Source organism: Vanellus vanellus (assembly GCF_965231255.1).
Source record: "Vanellus vanellus genome assembly, chromosome: 4".
Lineage (NCBI taxonomy): Eukaryota > Metazoa > Chordata > Aves > Charadriiformes > Charadriidae > Vanellus > Vanellus vanellus.
The window spans coordinates 74,799,351-74,820,140 of NC_138909.1; the positions used below are offsets into that span (position 1 = coordinate 74,799,351).

General features: G+C 40.3%; 1 protein-coding gene across 1 annotated transcript; it reads left to right on the forward strand.

Annotated features, from left to right (window-relative positions):
* Positions 1-1,014: 1,014 nt before the first annotated feature.
* On the forward strand, positions 1,015-20,514 carry TRMT9B (tRNA methyltransferase 9B (putative); the record flags this gene model as incomplete). Its single annotated transcript, XM_082483105.1, has 4 exons — positions 1,015-1,043; positions 13,162-13,316; positions 16,398-16,571; positions 19,451-20,514. The coding sequence occupies 4 exons, from the start codon at positions 1,015-1,017 to the stop codon at positions 20,512-20,514; spliced, it is 1,422 nt and encodes a 473-aa protein (XP_082339231.1).
* Positions 20,515-20,790: the final 276 nt, after the last annotated feature.

The window sequence follows — 20,790 nt, forward strand, 5'->3', positions numbered from 1 at the left end:
ACTATATCTTTGGCTCGTGTTTATGTAGCGCTAATAGGATGGGGGTCCTGGTGCATAGCTGGGGTTCTGTGTGCTTATCTAATAAACACCTATAAATGTCATAGAATCACAGAATAGTTCGGGTTGGAAGGGACCTTTAAAGGTCATCTAGCCCAACCCCCCTGCCATGAGCAGGGACATCTTCAACTAGATCAGGTTGCTCAGAGCCCCGTCCAACCTGACCTTGAATGTTTCCAGGGATGGGGCATCTGCCACCTCTCTGGACAACCTGTGCTGGCGTTTCACCACACTCCGTGTAAAAAATTTCTCCCTTCTATCTAGTCTAAATCTTCCCTCTTTTAGTTTAAAACCATTACCCCTTGTCCTATCGCAACAGGCCCCATTAAAAAGTATAGAAACAAGCTATCATTTTTAGACTGCTTTAATAGGAATTGGTGCTGGAGTAGGAGGAAAAAAAAAAAAAAATTATTGACGCCCGTCCCTCTCGGGATGGGCAGCGTTGCAGGCAGGACCTAGTCAGGAAGGTTAGCGTTGAGCTTAACCTTTAAATGAGCAAAAGCTAATCCTCCTTGGCCGCTTTTATCGCCGGCAGAGACAGCCCGGCTCCCATCAACCTGGGTTTAGAGGAGCTGGGGGACCCTGCTGCTCCCCCCCCCCCACCTCGGGGACTCTGCTGCTCCTTTCCCCCCCCCCCCCCCCCCTTGACGGAGCATCCCACCACCACCACCATCTCCATCAGCACCACCCTGGCAGAAGATGCCCACGGGATGAGACGAGGAGAAGGGTTAACCGGGGGAATTGATAACCCGGCCCTTTTTTCCCCGCCTCCTCCTCATCCTCCTGCCTGCGGGGAAGGAGGCGGGGTGGGGGGGTGGGGGTGGGGGTGTGGGGTAGGATCGGGACCCACCGATCGGGGGTGGCCCTCCGGCGGAGAGGCGCGGGGAGGGCTCCGCCGGGGGCCACCCCCGCGGCACGGCCCGGACCGGCGCGGCCAAGCACCGCCTCCGCGGCGGGATGCAGCCGCCGCCGCCCCGCGGGTGCAGGTAAGGAGCGGGGAAGGGAGGGATGCGGAGGGCAGGCAGTCCCCCCCCCTCCTCGTCCCTTTTCACCTCGAGCTGGCCCCTTGGGGTAAAAATAAAAGGGTGGAGGGGATTAAAAAAAAAATAAAAAACCCTATAACCAGTCCCCAAAAAGCGCCGCTGAGGGCTGGCGGCGGTGGATTTTTTTTGCAAATTGAGATGATCCTCTTAAAAACGCTGGGCGCCCAGCCGGGAGTAGCCCCTAGGGCGCTGACCCAGCCCGGGACGGAAGGATTTTGAGATTTAACTAATTTTTTTAACCCCCCCCGCGGTTTTAATTGACCGGAGCGGCGGCTTGCCGAGCGAGGCGGCGGCAGGGATGCTGGCGCTGAATTTGGCGTAGCAGTTGGGAACGGTAGTTTGGAAGAGATTGGGGGGGGGGGGGGGGGGGGAATTTGCACCAGAAATAATAAGTTTCTCTGTGGTCGCCTGATTAATTAAAAATGAAGTACGCGCTGTGCATCGGCACGCTCCTAAGCAATGATGTGGAGCAATCCTACATCGTAATAGTTAATTTTTTCCCTTTCCTAGAAAATTCCAAATACCCAAGTATTACTGCCTTTGTAAACCGACAGAGAGTCCTCAGCGTTGCAGAGCGGTCGCTGCTTAATGAATGTTTGTAAAGGGATTTTCATTCCCACCGAATGTCAGTGGGAGCAGGCAGAGCTCAGGGAGGCAGGTCGCCCGTTTAGCAAAGAGAGAAGGAGCAGAATTACTTGAGCAGCACTGCTGTGTTGATGGAGTGCCCAGGATGACATTCCCCGCTGATGGAGTTGAGGAGGTGAAGCGTGCTTCTGGAGTTTATGATTTTGAGCACGAAACTCGAGAAACAGATAAGAAAAACAGTCAGCGGGCTCCCCATAAGCAATAGAAAAGGTCCTCTCCGGACTTTTTGATGCCCCATAATGGACCCCCGGGGGTTGGATTTCATTTTTGTAATTTGTTTTCAGTCTAGTATACCGCTATATTCATTTCAGTTATATATGCTATTTATAGAGCATGTCTTTGAACTAGTGCATTTTTATTTACTGGTTTCCTTCTCACATTGTGTGTTTGTAATGGATTGCACGCTGAGATATTTCAGTGGTGCTACCATTGTTTAACTTACGGAGATGTGCATTTTGGGCAAATTAAATACATGTAGATACCTGGGGCTCTGCATTTTAATACCGCCTCCGGTGAGGTGATCTTCAAAGGCATAAAACATTTTCAGAGGTATATATAATGCTAAACTGAACTTGGTGAGAAGAAAAAATACAAGTAACTCTTCATCATTTTCTGCGTTTTCTAAGGTAAAACAATCATAAATCCACAGCTGAAATTATAAAGCAAATCCAGAGTTTGCAGTCAGCCCTGCATGAAGGGATAAACACTTCCCATGCAAACACTCGGATTTGCAGGTGTTCTGCTGTCTATTCTGGGTGGATGAATCAGAATATGGGACAGTACAAACAGCATAAGGCTCTGTCCTGAAAAAAATTACGTGCAAATTCCTGCCTTTAGTTACTATTAATCGGCCACCTGAGTTGAGTAAGATGATTTACAGTGCATAAAGTTAAGCAGATGTCGAAGTCTTTGCAGTACCAGGATCTACATGGGCGTGTTTATAGGTAATAACAGATACAGAATAAACCTGTGTGGCAGAAAAGCATGGTTTGAGGGCTGCATGTCTCTTTAATTTATAAAGATTAAAGAGATTGAAAAAATACTTTGAACTTTTATTTACCTATGAAACAATTTAAAAATAATTTTAAAGTGAAAACCAAACTTATTTGGTTTAAAAGTGCTTAATAGTAAAGACACTTGTTCTTCAAAAGTTATGTATGTACCTTCATAAATGAAAATTGAAGTATCAACTGAATTACTTGGAGGAAAAAAAATCTAACTGTTGAAAAATAAAATACATATTTGTGTCATAGCCAGGCTTTATGTAATTGACTAAAACTCATGTGACACAGACTCCTGCCTGATAACGCAGTTGGACCAAAGGCACTGTATATTTTGGTTTGCGTTTTGCTGTTAAAAAATATTCCCTTTTGAAGAAAACTCTACATTCAGATCTACATGTAGTAATTTAAAAAAAAATGAATTACTTGTGGACCAAAGTTCTTCTAAGAAAGTATTTCTGTTGATGCTCCAGATACTGATTTTTGTAGGTATCAACTCTTGTTCCCCATGATACAATACTGTCCTGGAAAATATTGATTTTTAAAAGAAAAAATTACATCTAAAAAGGCCATGGTATTAAAATACTTTCCAAATGGAGAACTTCAGTGGTGTTTATATGAAATTTCAGCTCCCTCAAGGAGCTTTTCCTTTCCATGCTGAATAGGAAAAAATTGCTCTGTGTAAAGGCCTTTTTTCTGTTAAAATAGAGGGCTTAGAAAGATCAAGTTATGTAAAAAGGTATATCACTCATGCTATAAAGCATTTAAACTGAAACAATCTTTCAATTGTTGTTTATGGATTTATGGAAATGAAAGATCTTTTCTAGGGATTTTGACTGGAGGGATGCTGAGCCTGCCCACCGCTCAGTCTGCTCCAGCTATGACTGGAAGAACCTGTGTCTGTGACAGTGGGCAGACACTTCATGGAGGGTTACACCTCAACCTTTTGGTAACAACATAATGCAATTTTTCTGGGTCTAAGTCTAGCTCTGAATCCTGATGGGATTACTGTTGCATCTTCAGATGCTGTGTCAGCTGGGTAAGCACCCAATTACTATCAGATAGTGCTTAAGATAACCTTTTGTCTTTGACCACCAACCTCAAAGACATATAAGACACTCTTTCTTTTTCAAGAAAGCAGGTATAAATACATGACTTTCTATGACTAACAATTACAAAAAAATAAAAGCTAATCAGTCAGATTTTTGCGTTTTGTAGAATGATAAAAATGTAATACTTTCTTTGCTGTCATTCTAATGGTCATCTGCTGAAGTTCACTTCATGCTTAATACTGTCCGCCACAAGACCTGTTCTTTTGAAACTGTATTTGGAGAGTATGCTCAACACCGAATACCTTTGTATACTGAAAAAAAATATGAATATTTTAAGATAGGAAATTATATGTTCAGTTATAATAAACATGTTAAAATCAAGAGGAGTTTATCAAGAGAATCCACTTACTTCTGTAATTACTGTAATTGATTGTGCAATATTTTATATTTTATCATGGGATCAAAGGTAACTATTGGCAGCCTTAATTTGGGATCCTATTTAATAAGGTGCTGTTTATCTTTCTGTCACCAAGATACTAAGTTTCAGCAGAAAATGCATTTTCAAGTAATTGAATATTACTTAAGTCAGTTTGTAAATTGTTTTAATTGGGAAGGCTTTGTATGTAGCACCAAGTACAACCTCAGTACCAACAGTGATGAGCATTATGGCCATGAAAACAGGGGAATTATACTCCGTCTGGAAATAGTACTCTAAATGCAATCCCAGGGTGTGAGGAAACAGAAGGAATTTAGAAAGCTAAAATTCCGGAGTTGTAGGATGACATTAAGAAATCAAATATCCCTATGAGCATAGTTTGGCATGAAGAATGCAGACATATGGAGAGGATACAGAGAATGACAACAATACTTGTACGGGACTACCTAGATTGATTCATCAGGGAGGATAAAAAGTACTAAATATTTAATGCTCGGTTAACTGCTGGTAAATAAGGAGAGAAGGCAAGATAACTGTTTGCAAGTATTTGAGAGAGAGCAGTGATCAAGGAAGGAAAATAGCTGCATTTAAAGCTAATGAGTAGCGTAGCATGGCCAGGGGCTTTGAGATACTGATGAAGGGCTCTTAGGAAGCAAACCAACCTGCTGGAACTCAGGAGGAAATTAGTTTAATATCTGTACTAATTTAGCTGCAGATACAACCCCTGTGTTAAGGAGTCATAAATGTTGTGAAGCAACCTTTCAGACTTTCATTTTTGGTTTTTTTTTCTCTACAGCAGGTCACTGAAATTTTGCTTATAACTTGAAAAAGTGAAGTTTTATTCTTCATAGACCACAGAGTCACAAGGCTAAACGTTGGGGCATCACCTCCCTCCTCGAAACCTGCATCAATTACATGAGTGTATTTCCGGACAGGTGCTTAACTAACATGTTTTTAAGACCCCATTGATGGAGGCTCCGTGACCCACCCACTCCAGAATTGTTTCCAATGCTTTTCTGTCCTTCTTGTTTTTAAAATACCCCACCTATATCTTCCTTGCTATGGTTTAAGCCCACCATTTTCTGTCTTCATTTTGGAGACAGATTTTTACCCTTCATCTTGGAGAACAGATTATTCCCTCCCTTTTTGCAACAGCCCTTCTTCTGTGAGAAGATGGCACTCTCTTGTCCTGAGAAACCACCATCTTTCCCAGAGGTTTACATGACTTCTTACCTCTTTGAGATTTACAATGATTTCTGATCATTGTGGTTCTCTTTGTAATATTTCCAGTGGATCTACATAGTTCTTGCTTGAAATCAGACATAATACCCAGACTGATAGATCAGCAGCGCTGAATGTAGCAGAAGGACGGTTTTATGTAATTTGCAAGTATCTGCCCTATTTCTGTGTGCTGGTATTCGTTTTTTGCAACAGTATGTTGCAAACTCCACCATAACACCATAGCATGTATGGTGTTAAACCTGTGAAATGTTACAGCGCTCAGATCTGCTTCCGTGGAACTGCTGCCACTCGTCCCATCCTGCCTCCCTCAGCCTTTATTTGTGCAGCTGGGTATCCTTATCTGAATTAAATGCTTTGCTTTTGTCTTCTTCAATCTGTCAGAACACTTGAACTCTAATACCATCACCCAGTGCGTTTGAACCCTTGTCACTTTGGTCCATCTGCAGATATAATGCTACTTTCTAATCCATCATGCCAATAAATCACTGAGAAGTATCCAAAAAAGACTGCTGAACAACTTTGCTCAGGGTATCCTTCCAGCGTGATAGGGAATTGTTGATAACCACACTCTAAATATGGTCTTCTAAATGATACCAACTTCTACTGCAATTTCATCTAAGCCAACTGTCTCTAATTTGTTTATGAGGATATCATGAGATTGGGGACTGTACCTGTTGCCCACAGTTTCTCAAATTGTGTTTCTCTTTAGTTTCTCTTTAATTTCTGCTGGCTCTGAGACTGGCTACTCTGAGGCAGGTTCCCTAAGTACGTTTATTAGTCTAGTTGTTTTGAAAACCCTGAACTTATTTAGAAAGCCCCAACCTACTGTTTCCCATTCCATACATCTTCTCTTTGTCACCGATGTTTTTGCTGCCTGGTGACAATTAACATGAATAGTGAAGAAGAGCAAGAAGAAAAAAAAAAAATAGACACTTTCGTCTTCTCAGCACCACTTATTGTCGGATTTTTCTTTCTGCTTAGTAGATCCAATTTGTCCTGGTTTCCCCTTCTCTTCTAGTGTCTGTAGAGTGTTTCGGAAGATGCATGGCAGTGCTCATCCAGCAGCGGGGATTTCTGACTATGGGGCACCCCAGAAGGAAGGGACCCTCTTTGCTGGGACCTGAGTTATGAGTTTTGACGTGATAGTAAAGATGAACAGACAACGAAAGGAAATGTGCAACTTGGGCATGAATATGCTCCTTTCTGTGGTTTTTCGTGGCAAAGGGTCCGTGTTTGTGCATTGTCATCTTAGCACAATGTTACCTATCTACAGAATGGAGTTTATGTACTTAGTGAAATAAATCTGTTTACAGTGCAACCTTTCAGCTACGTCGACTCTGACCCTAAATGCAAAACAGCAAGGGGAATATTAAATGATTAACCGATCCAAGAATGTGCAGTAAGTAGTACTAGGTTTTGTCTGGACTGGAAAATGAAACTAACAAAATGAACGTGACGGTGAATGGTTGTCATTTTGAGTAACAAGAGCTTGAGCTTAGTCCAAGATCTTGAAAGAACAGCCTCAGTGCTTTCAATCTTTGATTAGGGCAAGGTTCTCTCTATTTTTTTTTTTAGTAAGAAAAAATGCAATAATGGTGAATTTATTTCAGTCAGTGAAATTACTTAAAAGTGTGAGGTTCACAGTGAGCACTTTCACTAACAGTTTTGTCAAATGCGTCTCAGCATTTTGCTTTTCACTTCAGAATTTCCCAAATTCTACTGGAGGAAGGGTCCTGAATCAGGATTTCAGCTCAGTAAGTTTTTAGATACGCTGCACAGAGTTTCCCTTGCCCTGGTTTTAGGCTGTGCGTTTTCATGGGATAATAACGGTTCATGCGTGGGTGAAATTAATTACCAGAGTTGTTACCCTTATGTAAGCAAACTGTCTCATCTTGCTAAACTTCCATTGCAGCTAATTTAAGTATTCACAGCAGGATTCCTATTATTTTCTTTCATTATCCTTTATTTACTAATAAAGCTGTTTTACGTAATGATTCATATCTGGCAGCAATTTAGTATGTCATCATGCTCCTATTTGTTGCCTTCATTAATGAAATGAGAAAACATTGTCAATCAGAATGGAGGTTGTTACTATGATTTATAAATGCGATCCCAAGAGTAAGCAAAGTTCTGAGAAAGAAATCTGAGGTCTGTTTTTGAGAAGGGCTGCAATGAGGTTTTGCAGTTGCAGATTGATTGGATTTTTGTGTTTGCTTGGAAAAAGGGACTCTGGTTTATAGGTGACCATTAGGGCTGTCCATTTAGCTTTCCCTGGCTACTTAAATTTGAGTGAAAAGACTGATAAGTCTGAAGCAAGCTGGAAGTAACCTGAAAGCATTGCTCGCCGTATAAATCATTCTCCCTGTTCTGTAGATGAAGGGGGAGAATGCAAATTGGAGTACTTCACTTTTTACCTCGCTGCCAGTGTCAGCTACAGCTGCAGACGTTATTGCTGGAGAGCAGGGTATTGTGAGATGTAGACCCGGCCCTTGTGGTTTATACTGTTTGATTTAAGGCCAGTGATTAATTAGGTTATTGCATCCATAGCTGGACTTGCATGCGTAACCAAGATTTATGTTGCTGTAGCAACATAGAGAGACATAACTGTGCTGAATTTCCTAGATCTTTGAAGTGGGAGTTCTCCTAATCCAAAATGGGATTGAGAATTCCCATCAGCACGTGAAGAGTGTAACTAAGAGGGGCCCTCGTTAGCAGCCTGAAATCTTGCATACCTGACTCTCAAAATGAGTTGAGTAAATTCTCGCTGCTCGTCGAAAGGTTAGAGAAAACAGGCAGTTGCAAGAGAGGAGCCAAAAGGAAAGCCCGTGGCTCAAATTAATCAAGAGCAATTGATTTGAAGACAAATAGGAGCAGTGCAGGATTTGATGATTACCGTGAAAATCACAGGGTGCTTCCAAGAGGCCATTGACAAAAAGTTTGGAAATGTGTTGCAGGTATTGTGACTATTCTGGAGATAAAGGTAAGGAGGAACTGAACACGAGCCAGTTCAAGACTTCACAGTGTTATGTATCAAATTAAAATAGTGGTGGTGACATGGAACATGCTTAGGTAGACCGAGGAAGATGCGAAAATCTTAGGTGGATGGGGGGGATAAGCTGAGGTGGATGAGGAGGGCTGCAAGGGATTCAGCAGAACGGCAGGAAGGGGTGGAAAGCTTTGTGTAAGCTGTGGTAGAGGCAGAGTTTTTGGACTGAACTCTACCTCCTGCGCTTCAGTGGTAGGACAACCCTTGTGTCTGGGAGCCAGCAACTGTTTTGTCCATTTGTGGATAAAGTATTTAATAGTTAGTCAAAATTGCGAGTCAGACACTTTTAAAAAGAAACCAAAAAGTTTGGGGGGAAAAAAAGACAGAAATACAAATAATCCTGACTTTTAAAATATTGGAAACTGGGATTATTAATTTTTGGTTGTTGTCATTTCAAGGTCACATGTTTAAATGTATTTATTACTTCAGCAGTGATAGAAAATGTCCAAGCAACATGACTTTCCTTAAAGCAGTATCCTTGAAAAGTTAATTATCTAAAAGGTTTCAAAGTGTTAATGGAAAAGGAAGAAATTAGATTACCTTGGAGTCAGGGAACTTTTAATGAGATGTGTAGCTATGAAAATATATGATATCATATGTTTGTACAATTTCTTTTACCCCCTGGAAAGCTGTAATGTTTTTAGTTTATTTTTGCCTTTTTTTTATATATAATGAAGGAAAGCAGCCATGTAGGATAGAGTCTGTAGAGACTGTAACCTATTTACTTTCAAAGAGTTTCGTTCGCATACCACAGTTACATGGGACGGACTGGGGATCCATTTCCCTCCAAGTTCACCAGGAACGACACTACAACTTTCATCCAGTTTTCTCGCTTCATGGATGAGCTGCAGCAAGGCCCTGCTGCAGTCTCATCGGTGAACCTCGATGACCAGGAAGCACTGAAAGGGAAGAGAATCCCGCTCTCCATTTGTTATCCAAACTGCTTGTTTGCCGGTGTCTCACATTTCTTAAGCTGCATCCCCGTTTTGGGGACTTGCCAAGACTTGGGGCCGAGCAGCTGATCAGCTGGGTGCCAAGTGACTGCACGCTCCCCATTCTGCACCAAGTCTCCGTGGGAACCCTTGGACCGGAGAATAAGCTACCACACAAGAAAAGAAGACTTGAGCATGGGGAACGTGTGTCCGTAAGTGCGTTCAGCCCGGAGAAGACTCAACTCCAGGGAGACTTTATAGCAGCTTTCCGCTATCTGAAGGGCACCTGCAAGAAAGCTGGGGAGGGACTTTTTACAAGGGCATGTAGTGATAGGATGAGGGGGAATGGCTTCAAACTGGAAGAGGGGAGATTTAGATTAGATATTAGGAAGAAATTTTTCCCTCTGAGCACGGTGAGGCACCGGCACGGGTTGCCCAGAGAAGCTGTGGCTGCCCCATCCCTGGAGGTGTTCAAGGCCAGGCTGGATGGGGCTTTGAGCAACCTGGGCTGGTGGGAGGTGTCCCTGCCCATGGCAGGGGGCTTGGAACTGGATGATCTTGAAGGTCCCTTCCAACCTAAACTGTTCTATGATTCTATAATTGCCACCTTCTGCCCTTCTTCTCCTCTTTGCTGGCTTATAGGACAGCTTCCAGGTAACTTAAAGGAGAACTGGAGCAGGTGCTGAGGCAGTGGGATTTCTGGACATCTTGGGTTTTCATTACCTCCTTTGCAAAACAGACTTTGCAATTATCCTGGAAGTTACAATCCAGAAGTCGGATGAACAGAACATTTTCTGCAATTTATGTGCGACAGCGATACTGTCTGGTACTTTCCAGGCAAAAATAGTTGTAGTGGTTGTTTTTCTTTATAAAGGGAAATAGAGGTATTGAGTTTGGCTTGTAAAGTTACGACGTTCTAAGTTTCTGATGTTTTCAGTGACATTAGACTTGTGTGAAACTGGTACAGCTGCAGGTCAGGTCAGACTCCACAGGTTTCTCGCCTTTCGTAAACACTGAAATGAAGAGGTTTATTGCTTGGACGTTTCCCTGCTGTGCTGCAAAGTAAAAGTTGGTAGTGCTATGGATCTTGACTGGAAAGTCAGATTGGCAGGTCTAATTTCATCATGTGCCTTAATTATCTACAAAATATAAACAATCAGCAGGAGTGGAAATTGTAATGAAATGGTAAATGAAAGAATTTGTATTTTAGTAGACTACTGTTATTCTAAGATTATAACCAAATTATTATCTTGACAATGTTTATGAGCATATCTAAAAATAATAAGCTCTAATGCACTGTTGTAATACATGAAGTGTCTCGTGTGTCCCATAAAGCAGAAGAGTCAGTATCAGTCCCAGTAAATGAGAAAGTTAAAGGAAAAACTTAATGGTCTTTTGATTCAGTAGGAAACTAAGCCAAATTTCAGCCTACATTGGAATTCAATAAAGACATTTTAGGAAAATTATAATATAGCATTGTATCAATGGGAAAATTATTACCATCTTCTAAGTCAAGTCCAGGTTGGCTTTTGTGTTTCTTTAAAATATTTAAATTAACCTTCAGTTCAGACGGCTACCCATGCAGTTTGCATAAACTGGAATTTCTGTAGCATTGGAATCCAGTATGAATGACTGAAAACAGTCTCCTCTTTTGTTTTTGTTTTTGGGTTTTTTTTGTTAAGAACTGCAAAGATTGAAGAAAGAGTTTCAAGTGGAAAGTTAAAACCACTTGGAAACACTGAACTACATCATAACCAAACATGAAATATAAACTAGAGCAAGAGGCATATCACATGGCAAAAGAAAATAAATGATTGTTATTCTTTGGAATTTCTGCTTATAAATAGAGGACTTCTAGGCAGTTGAACAACAAAATAGAGTATATTTTGTGACAGAGAAGAAAGAGAACTGCAGACATGAAACATCCAATTTGTTTTATTTAAGGGTCAAACAAGAAAAAAAGAATGGGCTTTTGACTCTAAGGAATAGTTATTTGAAATTACTGCAACTAACCCATCCTATTTGACAGCATAACTTGAAATGGCATTCTGAGAAAATTCTGATTGAGTAACTTCTGGCACATGTAATATAAGTTTGTGTTTCAATACTGTCTACTTCTGTTGTTCCGACTGTTATGGTTTTCCACTTTTCAAGATGACACTGACAATGTGCCCACTAGGAATTTGCTATACTGTTACTGAATTTTTTATATATATATATTTATATATATAGTCAGCTACTAAAAGGTGAGCTAATGCATCATAAAAGAAAATTGTGGATTATGAAAGGAAGGATTGTGAAAACATTGAACATAAATGTTTTGAAGACAGATACTCATAGATAGTACAGTCAGAATAGACTGTGACAATTTGGCAGACTACATAAACCCAGTGAAAGGGATCATGTCTTTCATACTATTCTTGTGGGCACTCACACACACTTAACTTGAAGTACATTAGTTGGGTTTTTTTTTCAGTCATTGGGATTAACTCCCATTTTCTAAATTAAAAAGATTGTGCTCATAGGACGGGTGTTCTGAAGGGCTCATAACATTATATGTTATTATACACAATATTTTATTTTATTTTAAATCTTTTTTCATAATAACTTATTTTGACAGTAAAAGTGACAGAAAGAAACATTTTCTTTGTTATGATTATGTATATTATCTGAAAATCAAGGAAAGCAAAAGAAGGATTTGTTGTGTGTTTAAAGTCTTTTCTTCTGACATTTTCAAATGCAGCCAAAGGAGTCAAATTTCATCTTGATAATATATTGCTTAGTTTCTTGAAAGAAGTTTGGAAACAGGCTTTAATCTCTGCCGAGTACTTGGACGATTAAATAAGTTCTGTTTTAATAATGGGAGGGAATATTTCTTGAATACACAGGCAGTTGAATTAGTTTGAAGAACGCCTTAACACTTTGAAAAGTAATCTCGTCAGCCTCCATCAGATATTAAAGTCCGACCTGGTTGGTACTTAGGTGAGGGGAAATCTAAAGGAAGACGTAAGATTCTGTATAAAGGGATTCGGTGTCTGCATCCACATGGTGTTTTACATGAGCTTAGGAGTCATATTAGAAGTCTAAGAAGATAACGCTTTTCAAATGAATCATCAAACTGAAATACTTTGCTAAGAAATGAAGACAGCGGAGCGGGAGCGGGGAAATCATGGTTTCGTTGCTGGAAAGTTTCAACCAGCTCATCCCTTCCAGAGGGCAGATAAATCATAAATAATTTGTGCATGATTTAGGGGCTTTGATTTCAGGCTCCAGGCTATATTTAGAATAACACACCAATAATTTGCCTACCTGCTCACCTTAGCTCCAACTGAAAAGTCTATTCTTAACTTTCTGTTCTTAATCGTTCTGCGTTCCTGTGGAATCCAGGCTCCGTTTTGAACCAGATAAGCTTTTACTACTCTGGTGAATTTATTTAGGAATGCACATAGTATTGACCAGACCCACGCAGTTATATAATGCTCCTCGGGCAAGATGAGACATTCAAATTTTTTCTTGACTTTCACGCGTTAAAATCAGGTCCTTTGAGTAAAGGCCGTTTTATAAGTACGATGACTGTTAGATGGGTGGAATGATTTTACGAACGTAAACTCACAAGGTCCTGCATAATGCATGTCTACAAAACGAAAAGCCTGCGCTACGACAGTCTGTGTTTTGCTGTACCTAATCTCGCTTCATTATGTTTTCAGGATGGAACATGAGGCTACCCAGCTAGAAAAGCAGCACGTGCACAGCGTGTATGAAAATACAGCTGCCTACTTTAACGATCTGCAGAGCAAAGCGTGGCCTCGTGTTCGGAACTTTCTGCTGGAGCAGAAGCCGGGCAGTCTCGTCGCTGACATAGGTATGCCATTCCTCGGGGTGGTGTGGAGGATTGTCTATAGACTTTATTAGTTTATACGTTCGTCGTATGTACCCTTCAGAGCAATTGTTTTTTATAACTCATTTAGATTTGTTTTAAAGATTGTTTTAAAATTGTTTTTAAACTCATGTTAGAAACCATATACCGCTTGCTTTATTTCGCTGACAGTGCGTCAGGTAACCAGGAAATATGATTTTTGCCTCATTTTGGTTGAGCTAAGCCTTAATCTACCAGTTTCTCCAAAGACTTAGTGGTCTGTCATTCCCCTGGAGACCTTTTTAAAAAATGGTGTTAAAGGCTCAATTATTTCATATTTCACTTTCTTTGGATCTCTTTAAGTACTGCTGTTTTGCAATTTAATGCTTTTCATTTGCTCTAAAACTCCTCCTATCGAGGCTTTAACATAAGAGAAATCGGATGTGATCGCTGTTAAAAAAAAAAAAAAAAAAAAAAAAAGGTTGTGATCTGAGAATCTCCCCTATGGTCCTTAATACAGAGACCCAAACCTCATTTTCCTGCTATACCCTTGTCTTCCCCACATGTTGAATTTATATTTTCATTTTCTGTTGCGCCTCCAGACTTTTTAGGGGTTTCCAGATCCTGGCGTGTTTGCATTCTGTTGGTGTTATGACTTCAGTGCTATACAGCACATCACTGCAAACAAGATGCTCCTTTGCACCACTGGATTTTCCTCACTGTTTAGATTAATAAAATGCTTTGACACAGCAAAGTATAATAAAAGTACACGACAAATTATGCATCTGCCTTATCCTATCAGAGAAAACCATTCTTTTAAGATGTTGCAGGCTGTAATCAAAAGATAATATATAATTCTCCTGCTGCTGTTGAGCAGTACCCCAAAATGCCCGATTGCTGTTCTTTTGAATATGTATTTTCGTTTATATGTCAGCACCATTTTCACTATTACTCTCAGGAAATATCCTGTGGCATATGCTCATTCAACAGCCAGCTTAACATGATATTTCTCAGCCAAAATTTTTTGTCACCTCAGTAGAAGTCGTTGGAAGCTTAGCTGAAATTCTTTGAGGCTTTATCAGCAGGCATCGCAGTGGTTGCCGAAAGCTTAAGATCATCCTGTTACAGTTTCAGCTGGAATAATTTAAAGGCATGTGATACATCTGGAGAGGAGGTAGATGCTTATAGTTGCCATTAAGAATGTTCCCGTCAAGGCACACAGGGTACCTCCTTTCATGTGGTTTAATAAGACCTATGGGAATCTGGCTATTGTGTTTATTTTTGGTATGTATATTTGGAGGAGGGTTGCCCAGTGGCGCCAAAATTTAAAAAATAGGATGTCCAATTGATAATTTGCTTTTCTGTTTAATACCACCTTTTATTAAAATATTTTTGTCTGCTAGCTTTACACAGAGCATGGTAATGGCAGCAGAATAAAATATCATTTTATCTAATTGCCTTATTATTGTTCATTCGTCAAAATAAATGACAATAGCATGGTCGTTGTTAACAGCTTGGTGAAGGAATCCATCTCTTGGTCACTCATTTAAAAGGGAATCTCCTGCAAATAGAGATTTTTAGAGTACTGAGAGTGTTGTCACTATTTAGCTTCATTCCAGAGAGGACCCTATACTTCCAAAAACTCAGTGTGATTAAAAAGCACTCCACCAAAAGCCATGTATTGAGCAACGGAATCTTCTTAATTCATGTACGTTTGACTAAATATGCTTGTTCTGCAAACCCAGTAACCAATAATACTTTATACTAATTTTAAAACTTAGGCTTTCTACTGTGCAGAGCTTCATGTTTTATTGCATATGTTCCTTGAACTGCATTAACAATATTAATCTTTTCCATTTCTCTCAAGTGTTACTTCAAAGAATAGCGCTTGCTTTTTCTTTCGAAATATGCTCTTTTTTCGCCCCTGAAGTGTTGTGCTGTTCTCCAGCAGTTCCTGCGCTGTCCTTCTAGATAATGGCGCACATTAACATCTCCGAGAGCAGCAGCGCTGCAAGAAGCAGTGATGTTTCTAAAGATAACTCCAGGCCTTTAAATTGAATTACCAATACTGAGATGGTTCTCTTTGCCAAGCTGCTACCCCGTTGCTTGCTGTCAACTTTCAGAAATTATTCTTCACTGCTGACCCACAACTGCAGTGAATGTTTCCTAATCTAATTTTGAAAAGTGCCTGTTATGCATACGGTATTGAAGAACACTCTGAAAGATTTCAATTTGGTACAGCACAGTCCTTGAGAAGACAATACTTTTAGGTGGAAGACATTCTGGAACAGTTCATTACGTTTACATGTATTATAATGCATTGGCACAAAGACAGAAAGAGGACGTACATGAGACGCGGCAGGAATTTTTATGATTCACCGTTATTTTCAAGTCTGTATTGGAAGTTAAAATTGTCCTCTCTGACTTGTGTGAGTGACAGCTGTGGCTTAGGACTTGGAGAGAAACGGGATGCACTGGAGAGGTGCTGCGTGGGGTTTAGCAAACACTGGGGAAGTACTTGGAAGAGAGATCTATTGCAGGTCACTAAAAAGACAAAACACGCTGGTTTCGGGAAAAGCCCTAAACAGAAAGTAGTTGGAAGCTGGAAGGTTGTTGACGGAAAAGGATCATAATGCTTACCCTGTTCTTACTCTTTCCTGGGCGCCCATTTATGCTCGTTGCTGGAAGCAGGATACCGGGCTATATAAAGGCTCAGTATGAAGCAGCACGGTTGGGTTTTTGCTCTAAGATACGGACTAGTGCCCGCAGAGGAGCACTCCTTCCTCCTCCCACCTGCACTTACCCTTCTTCCCCAAAGCAATACACATAACCTGCTATTACACAGGGCTGTGTACTGCGTATTTTTGTTGGTGGTATTGGTACTGTTACACTCCTAACGGTATGAACGTGTAATTTCAAGCAGTCTAAATGAGCCCTGCAGCAGTTAGGCCAGTAGGAGCAAGCTGTCTCATTTTGCTTTCCAGGAAACCTTAGAACTAGGAAAGCCTCCCCGTTATTTTCACTGCTTTGGGAGGGGTAGCAAGTGTTTGCAACAGACAACTTCTGATGTAGTATTCTTTTCTTTAGGTTGTGGAACTGGAAAGTATCTCAGTGTCAACAGTCAGGTGTATAATCTGGGCTGTGATTACTGTGGACCATTGGTAGAGATTGCAAGGAAGAAAGACGATGAAGTTCTGGTATGTGACAACCTTAACCTTCCCTTTAGGGACCAGTGCTTCAATGCAGTCATTTCCATTGGAGGTAAGACAACGTACATGCACACTGGCCCACAGCAAATGCAAATTTTTTTGTATCCTTTTCTTTCCATGTGTCTTCATTTCCAAGTGTCTTCATTTCAGTGAAATTTGTTTTGAAACAATTCCCTTAGAATCACAGCAGATATTACCGAAATGAATGTAGTAAACATGAAAAAAAAAAAAAAAAAAAGAGTTCCATTGCACAGAGGCGCTTGTTGACCAGGGAAGTATGTGGATCATTTGTTTGTTTATATGTGGTCTTGTTCACCCTGTGGAGAATAGATTTCCTTCCAGCATGCTTTTTAAACAAGTAAAAACTAATATAAACATGGCTGCTCGAAGTTTAAACAGATTAGGTGGTCAAGATAAACTCTTGGTTCCTCCTTAGGATCTGTTTTGACTTGCAAATGTGCTGAAATGAAAACTTGCCTTCTCTATAGCAGAACTTGTATCATGTTAACTATTGTGTGTTATGAGTACAAATTTCTCTTAGTCATGAAATAAGAACTTGGAGCCATACAAGTGCCTGTCGTCTAAAATGAGTGAAGCATCTCAGCATCTTAACTCCTCTGGCCTCTCTTTTTTGAAAATATTATTCAGAATTTGAGAAGTATAAACTGGAAAAGGGCAGATGAGGAATAGTTAGAGTACCCAGTTACAGTCTGTGTTTGTAGCTCTACTCTTGCTTGAACTTCTTTCCGGCTGTTTCACTCTAAAAATATAAAGCGTGATAATTATTATTGGTAGCAATCAACAAACTGCTTGAAATATCGCAGAAATATATTTTCAAATGTATTTTTCACATATGCAGGGTAAAAGAAAGGGTGACTAACGTGCAAGCAGCATCTATATTACTTTACTTTCACGTTGGCTAGTTAACCAGTGAGCCCTAGCCACCTTTCAGGTCTTGTAGCATAATTTCGGTGCTATCAGATCAGCTGACTTTAAAGGATAGCATACATATCTAATGTTTATACCAATTATAGGTCTGACAAGATTAAAAGTTCACGTGGTATTTCTGTACATTTAACAATGGTGGGTTTTAATCCCTCTTGAATAGAGAGATGGTATGCCTGTGGCCATCTAACTCTAAATGAAGTGGTTTACATCCCATTCCAGAGAACAGCAAGTATTTACGTACGTAGTCAAATACTCTCCTTGGCTTTGCTAGTATGACCCAGTTCATAGGATTTATATTTCTGCAGAACCACCAGAGTGATTATATAATTTTAACGATGAAGACTATTTAACCCAATAAATGAATTGCTTAGCTAGAGCTTGCGCAGATTCTGTTGGTTGATGGGCACTTCTTTCTGGGGAACTAAGCTCACGTGCTCATACTGTCTCGGTCAGTTGATACTACTTTGCAGGAGGTTCTGGGGTGATGTATGGCCTGACTCCAGCATGAGAGAAAACACCAGTTCCTTTCTCCCCATCTTGTTAGAGAAATGGAAATCGTAATTTATATTTTTTATTGCAAAGTTCGAGAAAATATCGACAAGAGTTAGGAGTACCTGGAAATAAACACTGACCGTATAGACCGGGGAACTCTTCTCAGGGTTTGTTGTCTTGTGTTCTCAGCTGCTTGTGAGGGCCTATCAACAGCCAAGAATGCTTTTCTCGGCTTGTGGTAAAAAAGTTACATTTTTTCCCCTTGGTAATTGAATCATTGTTTTGAATAAAGTCGGTGCTAGTTGGACACACTTGTCATAACTGCAGTGTTGAAATAACACTATTTCTACAAGTAGAATTGGCTCCTGTCAAGTGGCACGTATAAAGTTAATCTAATTTTTCTGAAGGAATGGAGATGTTTCCAGCTAAGAACATATACTGTTACTATATGTTGTTATATGGGTAGATTGAACGTTTTGCACGTAGAGGTGGCTGGCTCCAAGTCCACTTGAAACAAATTATGGAATCAGTCCTCTTTACGTCATTGATTTGAATCAAATCTGGTACTGATAGTACATATAGAACAACATGACCAATCTCAGCACAAGTTTATGTTTTTGAGAGTTTGGAGAGCAAAAGCTGATTTAGCTATTCGCAGTCTGTTCAAATTGGTTCCTTCAGGTGAGTTGGAAGATATAAAAGTGTGGAAATTTTAAAACATAGCTTCATTTGACATTGCAATGAAGTTTGAAAATGTAGAAATTATCCTGGAAAGAAAATTTATCTATAGTCATCAATAGCCTTATTTTTTACTTTGACTTTTTATTTTGTAATAGCATTACATAATGTAACAAAAAAAATCATCATTCTCAGACATGCAGATGTACACTGAGATGCTTTCTTTTCTTTTTCTTTTCCTCCAAAACAAACATTCTGTAAAGGCAACACCTTTCTACAAAATTAACGCAATGGAAAATATTTCTGTCTAAACTTTCTCACTAGCTCTTTTGAAAGCGCAGTGCTATAAAAATAAGATTATCTTTTTGCTGTATTTGTTACATGGTGAAAAGATTTTCTGTTTGCAGTAAGATGAGTCTGAAACGTGTTCCAGATCTAAAGTCTTACCTAATCTCACCTAATGCACCTAAAGGCCAGGCATCTAAGTGAAAGCCAGTCATGCTGTGATCTTTTATGGGTGATGGAGAGAAACAGAAACCTCCAGTGAGTTATTTTGAATCCCTAATTTGAAATGAAATTAATTTCCTTCTTTGGGATTTGCCTCTTTTTATCAGTTGAACAGAAATGTAAAAGAGGGTAAATTGGGGGGTAAATTTGCCCTGTTGTACCAATAAATTCAGCACTGTTGCTGACTTGCGGCGAGTGATATTTGAGACATGGCGACTAAAATGATTAAACACGTTGAACAGGTTGAAGACGAAAATGCTCTGTCCTGACTAATATTCAATACATAATGCCTTTCCTTTTTCACAGTGATCCATCATTTCTCAACTAAACAAAGAAGAATCAAAGCAATAAAGGAAATGGCAAGGGTATTGGTACCCGGAGGCCAGATGATGATTTACGTTTGGGCTATGGAACAAAAGAACCGTCGCTTTGAGAAACAGGACGTGTTTGTTCCTTGGAACAAGGCCTTGTGCTCACGGCATTTTTCAGAATCGAGTCAATCTGGAGATAAGGGTGAGTTTGTGCACGCTGTAAAAAGCCGAGACGTACACCCCGCACAGCTAGTCATCTCCGATTGCAGCTACCAGACCAATCTGCAGCCAGAAACGGATACAAAGCGTTCCCACAATACGGACCATTGCTTATCCAGAGCCTGCTGCGTGAAAATTTCTGAGGAAGAAAACAGATTTTACAGCGCTCTGGGAAGATCTTTCCGCTCGTGGTTTTTCTCCAGGTCACTGGATGAATCAGCCCTGAGAAAGCAAACTGACAAAATGAAGCCTCTGAAGAACGATGGAGAGTGGGCAAACGCTACTGTACCCGTTCAGCATTCGCGTCACTGCAGTTTGGATTTAGGTCACCGTGGGGCACTGTTAAAAGAACAAAGTTTAGATGATGACGACGTGTTCGTGGAAAGCCTGCCTCTCAAAAAACCGCAGTGGTCACCAGCCATAGAAGCACTGAAGGATTTAAGTTTAAATGGAGGACACCAAAGTGTAGCTCAGAGCAAGAGAGAAGAAGCTTCATTTACAAACGGCCCGGTGGAAGACAGAGACTGCAGCTGCGGCTGTAGTAAAGATGGTGCTGGTAAGTCTAACGCCGGCAAGTTTTTCAAAAGAACTTCAACAACGGACTCCACTGACTCTGCTTTGGATTCAGCAGTGTCTGTTGGGGACCAAACTGATGCCATGTTGGATACAAAAGCCTTCATGCGTTATTATCATGTTTTTCGGGAAGGGGAGCTGTGCTCCCTTGTGGAAGAGAACGTGCCTGAGCTTCAGATACTTTCTTCCTGCTACGACCATGGAAACTGGTGCATTGTTGCAGAGAAAAGAGGAACATGGCTGTCAAGAGAACAAAGCAGAGTTTAGTGACTGAGGATTTTAAGCTGCTTCTTGTGTTCCTGTGATTGTGCAGCGTGACATGGAATTTGAATCTCATGTAGTTGTGTGCCATTCATTTCGGAGATGTTCTCTCTCTACCTGTTTAACTATCTAATGCAAGGCCTGTATGTAGGAATGTAAGTGGTAAACAATATTTATGTTTTGTTAAACTTTTATGAAGTTAAAACTGGAGAGTTTTATACGGCTTTTAGCAAATAATTGTGTTTTTAAATATACTTTTCTATTGAAAAATAAAACCTTTTT